The 16,544-nt window shown below is 34.3% G+C and overlaps 1 protein-coding gene across 4 annotated transcripts; it reads right to left on the reverse strand.

The window, feature by feature from the left end:
- Positions 1–1,511: 1,511 nt before the first annotated feature.
- Positions 1,512–10,334, reverse strand: LOC135072047 (tumor protein p63-regulated gene 1-like protein). 4 transcript variants are annotated; one of them, XM_063965981.1, is made up of 6 exons: positions 10,065–10,334; positions 9,555–9,774; positions 6,961–7,137; positions 6,413–6,541; positions 4,597–4,730; positions 1,512–4,127 (listed from the first exon to the last, which is right to left on the reverse strand). In XM_063965981.1, exons 1-6 carry the CDS (start codon positions 10,228–10,230, stop codon positions 3,925–3,927), a joined length of 1,029 nt encoding a protein of 342 aa, XP_063822051.1. In that variant the 5' UTR covers positions 10,231–10,334; the 3' UTR covers positions 1,512–3,924. The 4 variants fall into 4 exon arrangements, with proteins under 4 accessions (XP_063822051.1, XP_063822050.1, XP_063822049.1 ...); XM_063965980.1 differs by having other exon boundaries at positions 6,440–6,541; positions 10,026–10,334; XM_063965979.1 differs by having other exon boundaries at positions 10,026–10,334.
- Positions 10,335–16,544: the final 6,210 nt, after the last annotated feature.

Below are 16,544 nucleotides of genomic sequence, written 5' to 3' on the forward strand. Positions count from 1 at the left end.
AAACAAAGATCGAGAGACACAAAGCACGGTGGTGAAATTGAGTTGAGAACACTTAATTTCTATAACATTTGAATTTAAACTCTTTATCATATTACTTACACTTATCTTACAGGTTTGCGAAAAACTTACACGTTGTATGAAAGGCATTATTGAAGAGCAGCAAACTAATGACTTAATACATGGACAATCTAGTGATGTTTTAGAGGACACAGAAACTTTTATAGAACTTAGTCGTCATTCCAATAATCTACACTCCGCATCACCTGTTTACTCCTTGGCAGACGACGACTTGACTCAGATGGATGAAGAAATACCAATATCAGATATCCAAGGTGAAACAAACCATACTGATTATGATAAAAATGTTCCGCATAGAGAAATTGATGTTGGTTCAAAGAAAACAGTCCGTTTTTGTCTTAAAGATATAACAAATGCTGAAAATGCTAATGTACAAGCTCGTCCTGTAACCCCTAATAACCTCCTCAATACAGATTCTATTGAAGATAATAATTCTCGTAATCTTACCAACGATGTGGACAACGAACTGACAGATGTAATAGTGGACTTGACTGTAGATGATACTCAACAAGTCACTGAAGATTTGTGTTCCCAAAGTATACTTAAAAATTCGAATGTAACTGAAACATCAAACAGTTTCAATCAAGATTTTGTGCATGATACTTGTGGCCAGGATATGGCAGAATTTGATAGAGAAATCATAAACTTAATAGAACCTGAAGCCCAAAATAACGAACACACTCAATGTACTGTATCGCACGAAATAAATACACCAACGCAAAAACATTTTGAAATAACAAAGAAAACTTTACACAGTAAACTTCCTAAGACTGCTGAAACTTTTGAAAATCTTAAAACAAATGTAGTTACAATTCAACTATCAAAGCCTGTAAAAGAACAAAGGAAAAAGATCTCCAAAAAGAAGAAAGATAAAGAAAATAAACCCAAAACGAGACGTAAAATGTCCAAGCCTAATACCAATACCACAAAACCTGATGAAGGTGTTAGAGATAGTGCTTTGGCAAGTCACCCTGAGGTAGCATTTCAAGTTACTCATAAAGCCAATGATGAATTTAACATCAATAAAACAATTGGCTCAAATATCAAAGAAAATAGTGGAATAAACTTTGTTGGAGATGTAAACAAACATTTTGCCACACACACCAATATCAATCAAATTGTTGGATCAAATATTTGCAACAATAACATGAGAAATAATGATTCGAACGTAATAAAATTGCCAAGTATAGTGTGTATTGAAGATCTGTCTTGGGTAGAAAACTTAACTTACGTTAGAGAAATACATTTAGACGAGTATGATGCCACTTTGAAACCTTACTCTGAATCTTTTTGGGACAATTGTGAGCTACCCGATAACTGGGATGGTCGAGATTTTGATTAACAATTTAATATGTTTTTGAAATACAACGACGCGCTATTTATTTTTAAAATATTGTTAAGATTTTTTTCGCAATAAAACGAATAAATTATATTGATTTATTAATTTATTGATAGTTTAAGATAGTAAAGACAAAATTTATTTAATGGTATCAATATTGACAAGAATCAAAGTATAAATAAACTTTTACATAAAAGCAACAAACGTGATATAATATTATCTCATTATATGTATTTATATTTCAACTGATATCAATGTTTAGGTACCTACATTTCAGTGATTAAATCACTAGCAATACATAACTTAAGTTTTATTACATAAAACTATAACAGAACTGTAGCCCTTTAAAGTCTATGTGTCTGAAATAGGCACTCGCTAACAAAACGAGAAATAAAAAGCCATCAATAACCATGTGGTGAAGTGATGATATTAGTTTCATTTTTGAAAAAAAAAAAGAACATTTATATACAGTTCCCATAATCTTGATTTTAACTCCGACTCTTATTTATTAGAAGTAGGCCTATAACAATATTTTATTATTCAGAAGGTTACATAATAATTACAGAAACAATGAATGTAGGTAGTTTTCCATCTTTATTATGCTGTATTTTTTATGCAATCCTTTTCTAAAAATCATTTTTTTGCTTTTCATGATTCTAGTGCTAGCAGAAAAATAATAACAAATAGTAAAGTTGAAAAAAATATACCATTCGGATTTATAAAAACGCAATAACTACAAAATTATATTTTATAATCTCCTTAATAATTTCTTGCTCAAGAACTAATTAGAAAAGATCGTGCAAGCAATAGGGTTGTCGACACCACAATAGCTTGCAAAAGTTGTCAACTGACTAGATGCTGGAATTAGATTTATAAGTAGTTCCAATATAAAGCCGTATAGGAATGTAGTTAGTTGATGGAAGGAGGTTCAGATAATCATCTTTATAGGTAAGTACTCCATTCCAATCAAAAGCTATATATTATTAAGTAGGTATTTGAAATAAGTAAATGATATCGACATCCCTATTCTTGTGTGCATTACATGAATGCATGAGACAGTCAAAGTGAATATACACATTTTCTAGCGATTTCCTCTACCGAGATCAAAGTTAGAACTGAAACTTCAACATAACAACGGAGTTTATCACTACATTATGCAAAAGCTACAATTCCCTCTAATAAATACTCTCATGTTAATAACATTTAATGCATAATTCGAATTGCCCTTGTCATAATTGGAAATATTTGCGCCGCTAACATATTGCGCTATATCATAGTATTCGTAACGATAAGTCGTATCAACATCGCAGAACTAAAATATACATACTTTATTAACATAGTAACTTGCCTAATATTATGTTAGTATTAAGGTGGTCACTTACTTGGTGCATTCGCATGTAACAAAATAATTGAGCATGACACCACTGATTCCTTTAATTAAAAATACAACAAGAAGGGTTACAACAGTGATTACTCATTTGGCGGTAACTAGGTAGCATTAGTGTCTAAATGCAATTTCAGATACAAATTCTTCTAGTGAATAATCACCTTTTTAATAAGAATATTATTCATTAATGCTAATAAAATAACAAAATTAAATTATCATTCTCAACATAATGGTAAGTTTATTGTTGTAGAAATAATTATTATTAACTTTATCTACTATTTTATAACAATTCCAATAGTTGTAGATAGGTGCTATTTAAAACAATAATTATAGTTATTAATTATTATTAATAACTCCAAATACATACACAATTCTGTAAGAATGTTATCTGCAAGTCACTTGCAATGTTTCCGCTTTCAAAATTTTAAATAAACCCACTATAGATACTTCTATAGGTACATAATATACATTATTTATTAACACAATATAAAAATGACTAATTTATGAGTTCATCCTATAATCACAAACAAATGTTCACACAACATTATTTAAACAGTTTAATAATGTGAACATTGTCAAAATGACATCTTTTAGCAACAATGCTTAGTTTTTTACACGCCAGCAATGATTTAAACGTAGAATTATGTAGTCAAGGGTATTAATTTTCAATAATTTCTATCATTTTACATTTATTGCAATATGAGCGCATAACTCAATGACTAGTGCCGAAGATATTTAATGTTAGAGTTTTCGATGTACATATTTTAAATATTATACATTTAAATAAGGCCAAGTTAATCAGATTGTTTGCATTCTACTTATTTGAGTTTAGCTAGCAAACTAATTGGTGAATCTTGGATGAATAAACCATTATTTATTCGTCCAAGTGGTGAATGCAAAAATTAACAAAAACTTTGCAAAAAGTCATTTCATGGCTCTTGACTTGACGCACACAAATATACAAAATGCTAATGCGGCCATATAGACCTATTGTAGAAAGCGAATTTTCTAATTTATACATTTGAGTACATAACATTTTTCTTTGCTTCGCCATTACTCATAATAATACTCTTCTTAACGCCATTTCAAAATCCCACATTTTGCATCATCAGGATCTGCCTTAGAAGCTGAACTTTCCTCTGACTTTAAAGAATCCCATGCTGGTCTTGTTATGCAGCAAGGAGGTGAGGCCCACATAGCTCTGTATGACTATGGGGGAGTGGTGTATGCAGCAAGCAGAGGAGGGCATCGCCTCGATGGCCCTCTGCAGTTTTTGAGCAAAGATCTCCATGTCGTATGTCGCTTTATCTTCTAATTCCCCGTCTGTAAAAGATACACAATATTAATTGAAAAATGCTGGTATTTAGATTTTTGTGCCATCTAAATGAGGTTTATGTAACTACGTTTCACGATTTTTGGAAGCTTTAGTTAGAATGTTACAAGCAGTACATGTTTGATTTTATTGGGTGAAAAACTACTCTTCTTTATAGTCGGATAACACAGTTAGTCAGGGCAAGAATGAGTGATAGATTACTTCACTTGACTTTGTATCATTTTACTGTAAAAATTGCACATGACCTGTGAAACTAACGCCCGTATTCACAAACATTACTGGTCTCACAGTGCGCGTGGACGCACAGGGTGATACACGAACCAATCACAGAGCTCTATTCAACGCTATGCGTTCGATTTGCTGCTTCACTTAAGCAAGCATCGTTTGTGAATACAAGCGTGATTTTTCAGAATTTTCCGAGACCTAAAATATCAGTTGCAGATAAAGTAAAATTAGAACCTTTATGCCAAAATATGGGGTGAGACGCGAAGGTGATGAAAGGCACGTCCTGGCTGAAGGGGTTCCACACCGTCTTCAGCGGCAGCTCCTCGCCCTTGTTCCACATCAGCCTCACGCCGCGAAGGTTGCGCTCCCTACAACGTGACACACGACTTTTTCAAATGCTGTATTGCTTGAAGAGGCCGATTTACATTTAGAGTGAAGACGTGAAGACTTGAAAGACTTTTCGCATTTGATTTTCGTCTTTCTTAGACTGAGTTGCACCATCTAACTTTGACGATAATAACCGGTGTTTTTTAGAGTTCCGTAGCCAAATGGCAAAAAACGGAACCCTTATAGATTCGTCATGTCTGTCCGTCCGTCCGTATGTCATAGCCATTTTTTTCCGAAACTATAAGAGCTATACTGTTGAAACTTGGTAAGTAGATGTATTCTGTGAACCGCATTAAGATTTTGATGCAAAAATAAAAAAAATAATAATAAATATTGGGGGCTCCCCATACAACTCAAAAATTTTTTTTTCGTCAAACACATACGTGTGGGGGGTATCTATGGATAGGTCTTCAAAAATGATATCGAGGTTTCTATATCATTTTTGAAGTACGATGATGATGATTTGAATATGATACATTACTATAAAAACTATCAACGAAAATTGTTTTGAACGAGATCTAGTAAGTAGTTTTTTTTAATACCTCGTAAATCGTAAACCGCTTATTACCGCGTAATCTTTCATACTAATAACTTAAATAAATAAAAATTTTTTTTTTTCATAAATCAATACTACGGAACCCTCGGTGCGCGAGTCCGACTCGCACTTGGCGGGTTTTTGTATGGAGTTTGACAGTTCTTTGACGTTTGTTAAAGCTTTAACTTTAATATAAAATGCTGCAACCCAGCCTTAAATGTAAATCGGCCTAGGCCTACTGGCGATGTCTACTTGCGAAGAAGCGAAGGCGTCAAATTCTAACATTCTAAATGAAACGGGCTCGTCTCTAGTAATTCAATTGGTCTGTAAATGTAGGCTTAAATCAATTTTTAGCTAGCATCTTTATTAGTTCTACAGCAGCCTTTTCAGCAGGTTTAAACTGCAACAGTATACATTTATAATTCTAACTACAAGCTTAAAATAAACACATTTAAGTAAAATAATGTTAGTCAGCCACACAGCACCATAGAGCAAATATCACATCACATATTCTGCGAATATTACAATATTGCTATTATCAAAGTAAATACTCCTAAATCCTAATAACTATAACATAAAAAAATATGTAGCAAGAAATTGTATTATACAGTTGTACAATTATTCTATTTTGCATTTTGATCAACTCTCTAATTGCGAGCAATAAAAGTTTAACCAAAAACATTCAGAAAAAGCATTCTAAATCTATAAGCTTAAAAATAATGATAGTATCAACATACCTTCACGTGCAGTAAGACAAGAGCATGCTATGGGGGTTAGAACTGTTAGGCTGAGCACCAGCGGATCACAAGGCTAAATCAGTGACCGTTTGGAATGTTAAGTGCATTTATTACAGTTAGGCCCAGAACAGACGGTGAAACGCAACTGCAACGAAACTGCAACTTTGTGATAATTCTGATGAATGAAACTGAAACTGAAAGTTTCAAACTGGTCGCGTCATGTGTGGTCCCTCAACGGACGCTATGGCAGAAACTTAGATGCAACTCAAAAGTAACTAGCAGTTGCAGTTTCGTTGCAGTTGCGTTTCACCGTCTGTTCTAGGCCTTAGGTGAAGATATGAAGCGGTCAGAATGAGTGTAAAATGTGGGCGTCTACCGCAACTCAAAGTACCTAGGTTCAAAATACTTGGGATCGAACAGTTTACTCTCCCCGTCGGCGTTGCTCGGGCGCCGGCACAGGCGGTCTATGACGCAGTCCTTCACGACCGTCGTCACTCCTGTCGCGAGCCCGTTAAGGCGACTGCGTGAGGGATTTACTACCTATTAGTTTCTTTTCATTTTATTTATTCTACATATTAGAAACTTTTTTAAATTTTCAAATCCACTTGGGTGGCAAAACCAGTTTTAGAACCACATTTATATTCAGTCAACCAGTTCTATAACAAAACTGGATTATACAACATTCTGAATGATGTTTGTTCATTTGGTGAAAAAGCAAAAGGTATATTGTTATTTCCAAATTGTTCCATCTAGACAATGTTTTAAGGAGAAAATTCAACTCACAATATTCTATTAAAACTTAATAAGGCTAAGTTCAAAAACAAACAACATAAAACAAGAAAACAAAATTACAACAAATAAATGACTTGATTAGAATTTCACAAGGAAGAAAGGTTTAGAATTAGTAATTTATTTTATATTAGACATGTAAAAACTTACGGCACAAGTGAGGATGGTGGGTACACAAGCTCTCCAATGACTATCGTGTCCAGGTCATCGAGGTAGGTCTTCTTGAAGTCGAGCTGTTTCATCGCTATAAAGTCGTACTTTATAGTCATCACCAGTCTGGATGTGAGGATGACAATCCTCTCCTTTTCGTTGTCCCATAATGTTATCCTATTAGAAAGAATTGTTTTTTACTATTGCATATCAATTACTCTTAGCTACTTTTCAACTCAGTAATATTAATGGACATGGCGCACAATTTTTGTTGAAGATGCCAAAAAAAACTACAAAAAATTATAATGAATACTGTATGTTTACTTTTTTGATATCTTTAAAAATGACTGAAATATTGAAGCTCAAAGTGCACTCTTCCGCTAGGAGCGATTTTCCGCGCGGATTTTGAAAATGTGACGTAGTAACATGAAAAGCTGCATGTAAGATATTATCTGTGTACAATGGTTAGAATGGTTAGTAGGGGAGCCGAAGCGGGGAAATCGGGAGATACTAAAGAGTGGCAGACTAACATACAAGGAAATACTTTGTACCTGGTTGAGTACCTCTAAGTATGAATTTTTGATATAAAACGGCATTAGTTCTTATGCCTCTCACCCAAAAAATACCTCAATTAAGCCCAAATTTGAGACCGCATTCAAACTTTGAGTGACGATGGAAACTAGCCTAGATGGAGGATACATGAAATTGAACTTCTGCTTCTTCATTGATAAAGACTTATCATTTACCATACCTTATCATTTTGTATTCCATTTTCAAGTCACTTTTTTTTCGCTTACTGTTTAAAAACACAAACGTGGGATTTTTTTAAATCTCAGGTCTTTTGAACGCACATCTGAACGATGTCTGGTTTTAATTTCTTCAGTTACTCCGTGACCATGGCGCTTGTAACAGTGCCGAAATATTGGAAACTCAAAACTAAGGTACATGGTAGCAATCCCGTCAGTAATAATAATAGGAAAATGTCTTGAAAAATAAGTAAATCGTATATTACTTTATGTAACTAATTTTATTATGTATCATACTTATAACTAAACACTTCATTCAGAACTAGAAAACGATTCCAAGGATTCCACTTTTCTTCAATAGATGATCTGGAGTTGTGCCCATTCATTATTAAGGGTGCGATATGACAGAACTTATGACCAGACTATGTACATTGAATAAAATATTTTTCTTTTTATCATCAAGCTTAGCAGTCTAATAAGTTACTATGACACTCGAGTTAATCCACATTCAGCACCATAGCCTCCCCTTCTACAAGGCCCTCTACAAATGTCAAAACGTCACTTAACCCTTTTAGCACCAGTTCTTTTGTTTTTGAGAAGATGTACCCAAATTTTTATATCAATTAAATTATAGTCCAGTCGTTTGATACAAATTAACGTGGTTACCTGGAAAGTGTTCCGAGAGTTTTGAAAATTGGTGATTAAAATAGATTTCGCTATGCTCTCTGTTAGTCTGTTAGTTAAGTGTGATTGCCGCGCTCGTTGCGAAATTGGAAAAATGCTGCCTTAGAGAAGATTTTTGATAGTTACATTCTTTCCTATTTCGTCGTTACAGCCAAATTACGTCCACTGCTGGACAAAGGCAAGAGGCCTTTGGGTTTTCCATAGGTTTTTCATAATGAATAGTCCTGTAAAATGTATACTTCAGCAACGCGAATTTCTTTATACTTCAGCATATTTAGGACACCCGGCAGCGTGTCCTGCCATGATCAAAGAAAAAAGAACTCGCAATTTAGCAGGTAGGTACATTAATTTGACTGTTTCACAACAGCTCTAAATCTATTTAACTTACAGTACATTAAATTTATCACATTTATCAAAGCTTCTAAGCTTGTCTATGTCCCAAAAATTATAAAATGAAAAAAGTAGTTGTCAAAAACCTTTTTTAAGGCGGATTTTTTTCAATAAGGCGGGCGCGCGCGCGGCTATTAACGAGGTCACAAAATTCGGAAAGAACATAGCGAAATCTATTTATTCAGCAATTTTCGAAAATTCCGGAAAACTTTCCAAGTAAAATTAACAAATAACTGAACTATTTACTTGTTATTGAGCAGAGACACAAACTTGGTTATTTTTCCAAAAAATTTATATTTTTTTTAAGGTGCATAAATGTGGCATAATAATGGTTACTTTTTTAGCGCCTAGTTTGAAATGTGATTGAACGATGACAACTAACATCAGTTGCCAGTTAGGTAAAATTTTATTTTAGTTGGAAAAAGACAAAAAGTGGTAAATGGGTACGTGCGGGGGCTGCAAAATCATGTTGTGACGTCACGCGCGAATATTGGAAATTTTTGAAAATTTTAAAAGGTCCGTAAACTTCTCGAGGCTCTATCTTCGGTAATACTGGACGGATTGAGGTGAAATAAAAACTAGTGTAATGTGTGTGATCTAAACTTTAAATTAAGTCATAATTTAACTTAATATTACAACTTATGCGTGTTGTCCATTGATATTTTGTCTACTCATCTAACAATTCAACCAAGATTTTTGAGTCTTTTGACAATCTAACAAAACAATTTTTTTAAGCACTATAAAAAGATACCTTAATTTAAATTTATTACTTACTCTGTTAGTAACCAAGCACCCAGATATTCTCCGTCTTCAGGGAAGAGCAAGCCTGTGATGCATTCTTGTATGGCGTTCTCTACAACGCCTCGGCGGAATGTGAAGAAGTCTTTGATGTTCTCTCGATCAAAGGGCACGTCATAACGAGGATATACCGGCTGCGCAGCCTCAGGCTCCGCTGACGCCGATGCGCCATTCGTTTGCTCTCCTGCTCTAGCATCTTGGCAGAAAAGAAAAAATATAGAAAGTTGGTTTGTGGCTATTAATTGTACCGAAAAAATTCCACTATAATTAAGATGTTTGTTTTCAATACTGCTTTTTCATCTACTTTCGGTAATGAACATCAGACGACTCAATAAAATCTAGCCGTTAATTAGCGAGTAATTGAGAGATAAGGGAAAGCCCAATTAATTTTCACGATGTGATGACGTCGAATTTTGTTTTGAAATAATATCTTATATTTATTATTACCTGCAAAAGATGACGTAGATGAAGATAGGGAGTCCGCACCTGATAATACTGAACTTGGGTTTGCGTTGGATTTCGCCCTGGTGCTGCTAGAATCATCCGTGGGATTGTTTTGAACGCGGCCCGTGGTGTCCGGCGCAATATTGTCTGTAGTCAACTGCAGAGTGCCCCCACGAAATTCCAAATCGTCATCCAATAACTCACTCATTCTGTTTTCTAAAATGTCGAGTATTTATTTATCGTTACACTATTTTTCTATTATTTTATCACTTTGCGTAAATAATCGACCGCTTTTCGGCTGATAAGAATAACGTCAATGTCATTAGCGTTTTGTTCTCTAGCGCTTTATTTCAATAAAGCGATTGAAATAAAGCGTAAGAAGACTGCTACTTGTGTATGAAAGTAATATTAATATTATTAATAACAATCAAAAATATTTACTTTATCATTATTTTTTCTATATTATTTAGTTTTGATCGAAGTAAGATTTCACTCATTTTTTCTGGGTAAATAGTAGCGAACAAAACGCTACCTTATTGACTGGTCTGTCTGGCGGGAAACAGCAAAGTTTTTCAAAAGTTTTTTTAAGTTTTTTTACATAGGCTGTATACAGTATTCCAACTCGGCCATATTTTTGAAATAAATGTCAACAGCCGCGCGGTACGTCACCGTATGACAACATGCGATAGGGCTGCCTACTTGCAGACCCTATTTTCATTACATCTGCCTACTTTGTATTGTGAATGTATTTTGTGATTGTAATTTTTATTTTATTTTGACAAACAAAATACTTTGTGAATGAAATAGGATAAAAATTGATGTTGTTTTGTGATTAGTAGATTTAATTGAAAAAATTTAATTGTGTTAATATTTAGTAACAAATCTTATAAATTTACGACCGTAAAATGTATGCGTCTCGAGCGTACAAAATGCTTGATTATTATACAGGGTGTTAGGTAAATGGGTTTATAAGCCGACACTAGCCCATGGTATAGAAATGGTATGGTGAAGTCAGAAAATTGATATTATCATTTTAATCATTTTAATTTTTATACAAATCTGATTTTATAAATGTTGATTTGTATGAAAATTAAAAAAAAAATTATGATATCACTGACTTCACCATATCTACCATTTATATGCATAGGTATGTTAACAATGGTCTACTGTCGGCTTATAAACCTATTTACCTAACACCCTGTTACTTGTAATTATTTTTTATAAAAATAGAGCGCTTTCTGTCAGCCAAGTCAAGTCAAAAAAACAGTGGAGTGGGGATGAATTATGAATGAATATATTTTTTTGACTTGACTCGGCTAATTTCCGCATAGTGTAAAAGCAGCATAAAAACAACACATCGTCCGTTTATCGGCCATTCTCAGATGAGCTAGTTTTTACGTGTCCGGGCTGTTAAATCGTTAAAAATGACAGATTAGAGACATGCAAGTATTTTTATATGTTACTTAACAGCCCCATCCAGTTGTGCATTAAATCATAGGCCTCTATTTTAAGTATTTGTGACTTAATTAATTTCATGAACCTCTGTTCTCTAATTACCGTTACGCGTCCGCACACCGACTTAATGTTAAAACTTGGCTGTAATTTTTATGTCGTATAGATTTGGTTTACTCCATTCAACATTTTAAAGAGTATAAAAGATTGTCTTACGCATAGCAAAATATCTATTCAATAGAACCATTCTGTAAATAATTAGAATTAAAAAACTGCTTGTCCGAGCGAAAGTCCTAATTCCCGTGACGTTTTCTGTTTTTGGGCACACAAGCCTAAATAATAATATTTGACACATCATTTACGCGCGCGGCGCGAGCCCTTAGTTAGTTCTAAGACCTGTTAGCAAGTAGACGTCTATTGCGTTGGCGTACCTTCGATAAATTGCGTAAGAGTATAATTACCATATCTTTGGTTTTCAATTTTTCTATTTACCATGTCCTTATTTTTATACCCGATTTTTGAAGGTAGATCCACGTTGTTAATTTAAATAGATTCAGTACTTTGGCCTTCATACGTTGTAGTAAGACAGTATTTGCATACGCTGAAGAGTTTGGAAATTTTGAAGAAAAACTATCGTTTAATAATTTCCATGTACTAATTACCGTATATTTATAATCACCGTTGTATGAAATTATTACCTACAAATTGCACTCACGATTGAATAAGTATGATGATAAAATATGAAATATATCTAGACTTTCGCATAACAACTGTACGGACTTTTCTTCCAATCTGACAATCAAAATTTTAAAAAACTTTCGTTAGAGTAACCTCGAAATAGATTCGAATTCATGACGAATGTTCAGCTTCAGTTGCTGCATGGTTGTTGGATTTAAGAGTATATTTTAACCCCTAATGTGACCCCACAAAAAGAAGTTACCTGGAGTGAAATCGGGGCTTTCTGATGGCCAGGAGATGTCACCCCTGCATGAAACATGTCACGTACCAGATATTAATTTTTACTATTAGTATAATTGATAAATTAACATCTTAAATCATTAATTAATTCTAATATAATACCATTAACATCTATCCATAATACCTTTGCCCTAAGAAGATGAGATTTTCCAACAGTAACATTTACCTGGCGTGATCACATTAAGAACAAAAGAGAACCAATCAACAGACAATGGGACTTTTCAAGGCAAGAGTGTATAGGCACTTTGTACCATCCTAAACTGCATCCTACCTGCTTTGTTATGCATAGAAAAAACTTCGTGATATGCAATGGGTACTGGACAGAAGAAGCTTGGAGAACAAACTATATACAAATGGATCCTAAAACCCATGTAGACATGGCATCGACTTAGCCTCGCAAATGTAGAAATGCTTTAACGTTTTCAAAATAAAGTTTTAAAAATCTTGAGCTGTGCACCTTGGTTTACAAAGTCCACTGAAGTGATACCAAACGTCAAAGAGGGTGTGGAAAATCCTGTAAAGCTTACAACCAAAGACTAGACCTTCATGCAATCTATTTGCTGCATCCCTTCTAAATTCTAAGAATTCTGCATTTAGGCTCAGGAGAAAGCGAATAGCATCAATCTGAAAACTTATTGTAAAAGAATCGAGGTGACAAATCATGGGATATGATGAGCTGGAACTGTCATTATTACAAATTCAATTTAATCTGATAATGGGTGATGGCTTATCGCAGATAGATTAAAAAGAGGAAAAATCACTTAAATCATTAATTAATTTTTCGGTATATGCATATCCGAAAAATCAAATTTGTGAGATCTCCTGATCCATTATCTGTACGTTAAATCGTTTGTACCACATTGAAATCAAATAAATGATGATTAAGATTCTGATGAAATGTGACACGTAGCCCCTTCTGGCCGAAACTAAGTGTTCCTGTTATAGCATTGCAGATGCTCGATTATTGCAGTATACTGAAAATATCTTGATACAATAAATAATAGAAATGAGTGTTTTCCTTTTTTCAAAGGGTTATTAAGTGTACCTACAGCGTTTTTTATGACGCTATATATTTATATACAAATTTATCAATGCAAGATATTGTTTTCTTGCTATTTTACATATTTTTTCTAATTACCGTTAGATTAAGTATTAGCCTTATCTAATTACCGTGACCATAAAATTTTTGGGTCTCATTTACGAGAAAACCGCTTGGAATAATTTGACGCCTTAACGATTGTTAAATTCGTACTTTTCATGTGTTTCATATTTAAATGCGTTTAAGTCAATTAAGCCAAATTTCAAAAATGATATGGTAATTAGGCTGAGAACGCCTAATCGTGAGAATGACCGTTATTACTGTGACACATTCGCGACACCCCCGACTTTTGCATGTCGAGCGCATACCGAGATTCGAATTTCGAAGGAAGCTCGCGTTTCGTCCGTTTATATGAAGTTACAATACTGTATGATAGTATTACCGTGGTATTTTCTAAATGCATATGGGCATTTCTACTGTACGGTGTATTTTTTCTCAATTCGGTGCTAAAATTTATATTTAGTTTTTTAAGTAGTTTCAATACAAAAAAATAAATGTTACTCCATTCTGAATGTAAAAATAGCATTGTCACTAAATATTGTGAAGTGGTTTATGAGAAATGTTAAGCATCGAATTGAGAGAGCACCGAATTGAGAAAATGAATCACGGAATTGAGAACTGAATCTCCAAATATAAAAATCGCTCCGCAAACTTAGAATTGATGACATTATGAAGAAATACCTAATGTATTTCAATAATTAATATAATAAATACTTAAAACGTTTTGATATCTGATTGCTGGTCTATTAGTTAGATGGTTCATTTTAGGTTTATGTGTCTGAAATATCAATGGAATAAAACAAAAATCCTAATCAATATGTTTAATTTTTTAATAAGGAACTATAATAAATTCTTAATTTTTATAAATTATTTTAATTTTATTTAAATAAAACAAATAAATACATAACACAGGGTCTCTTTGTTTATTTATTCTTAACCTTAAACATAAAACAAATATTGCAAAACCCAAGAGCTAGATTGACCTGACACTATACCGAAGATATTATATCGGACGTCAGTTTGTACACGAATAAAATGGCACTCAAATAGCTGAAATACAACAAGGCACCAGGTGTTACAGCATTATAGCTGAGCTTCGCCGGTACTAAAGGCTCTACAGAAGCAGTTCAATTCCGTCATTCTCGAAAAAAAAACGCCTCCGGCATGGCACAGAAGTGTGGTGATAGCATTATAGACTCATCTCACTTATGAGGCGTGTTTACAAGCTGTTTTCGAGAGTCCTTACCAGTCTTCCGAACAAGCTTGTTTCCGAAAAGGCTTTAGTATTATGGTACACACACAGGTACGGTACGGCAGATTATACAGAAGACCAAGGAGTCGCGATATCGGGGATGATATCGGAGTCATGGCCTCCGTAGAGCCTTTCAACAAGTGGGCCTCAAAATGAACATGGACAAGACAAAAATCATGTCAAATGTCCGTGTTGCACCCACTCCTCTGAAGGTTGGAGACTACACTCGAAGTTGTTGACAATTGTGTATACCTGGGACAAGAGTCCAGATAGTTTCAACTCAGCTAAGGATCGATCGGGAAGCTTCGCTATTACGTCTGAAATACCGCAGCGTCTTAAGACAAAAGTCTTCTACCAGTGTGTGTTGCCAGTGATGGTGTATGGATGTGAAACTTGGTCGCTTACTATGAGCCTAATAAGAATCAGAAATGTGAATATCGGCAAGAGAACCAAAGTGACCGGCATAGCCCGTAAAATTGCATAAATCAAGTAGCAGTGGGCGGGGCACATAGCTCGTACAGATAATGTCTGTTGGGACTGAAAATTTGTCGAGTGGAAACCACGGACCAGTGAGCAGGCCCCCACTAGGTAGACCGACGATCTGGTGAAGGCCGAGGGAAGAACCTGGAAGAATTATTTTAATAAAATAGCAATAGCAGTGTATTTTTTTTAATGAAACCTCAAAAAATGAGTTTTATTGTCTTCTGTCCAATGACTAGTACGGTCCAATGATTGGTAGTTCACCCTATTATTATGCTCTATTGGTTTCATTATTATTTTAAGTTACACAAACAATTTATAGCACAATAAAAGTATCTATTTTCATTTAATATCAATTCGGTGTACGTGTTTTCTCAATTCGATGCCCCATATTCCGCGGAATTGAGATCCACGGAATTGAGGAAAAATCACATTTCATCAAATTCCTCGAAAATATTATAAATTACAACGATTTCTACCAAACGTAATGGCAGATATCAGTTAAATACTTAATTAATTCAGCAGTAATCTCATTAAATACTTCATGAACATTATTAATATCGCACACCGGTTTGAGAAATGACCAGTGACCAAAAATTCTGAGTGATTTCAAACCTCTGAAAAATGCTCCTTAAAGCGACTGATCCCTCTTTTATACTGCTCGACCACTCGAGTGTAACTGCTAGTTTATGGGAATCAGGCGTGGGTGTTCGTATTGTGCGTTGCTAGTGATATAGGAGCACAAAAGTAAAAATCACGGAATTGAGGCACACACGTCGGACAAAATTTAAATGTGTTACTGTATTAAAACCCAAGGACTTGCAATAAAGAAACTAATTTATATAGCTTTATTAACTATCCCTTGTTCTGTGAATGTGGGTTTCATAATGGGGAAGTTATTATTTAAAAAGTTGTGAAGCAAAAACGAGTAAATTCTGGAAACCGGACACTCCATTTTAGGCCAAATTTCGCCCGTTTTTGAACTTTCGGATTTTTTCAAGGCGAGATGTAAAACCTGGCGGTCTTCTAAATATGCTCTCCATCAAGTCAAGAGTCCTATAAATACGTGTGATTTTTTTCAAGTCCGTACTTCAATTTTAAAGGTACTTTTTTCGCCCCAGTAGGTCGATCGGTCGTCCCCGTAGAAATGCCCATATAATGTAATAACTTATTGTCACAATTAGGTATATTAATATTGTTACTACATATGAAAGTAAGTAAGCAGTTATGTAAGTATGTATATTGAAATAAAACACAAGAC

Source organism: Ostrinia nubilalis, chromosome 5 (genome assembly GCF_963855985.1).
Source record: "Ostrinia nubilalis chromosome 5, ilOstNubi1.1, whole genome shotgun sequence".
Taxonomy (NCBI): domain Eukaryota; kingdom Metazoa; phylum Arthropoda; class Insecta; order Lepidoptera; family Crambidae; genus Ostrinia; species Ostrinia nubilalis.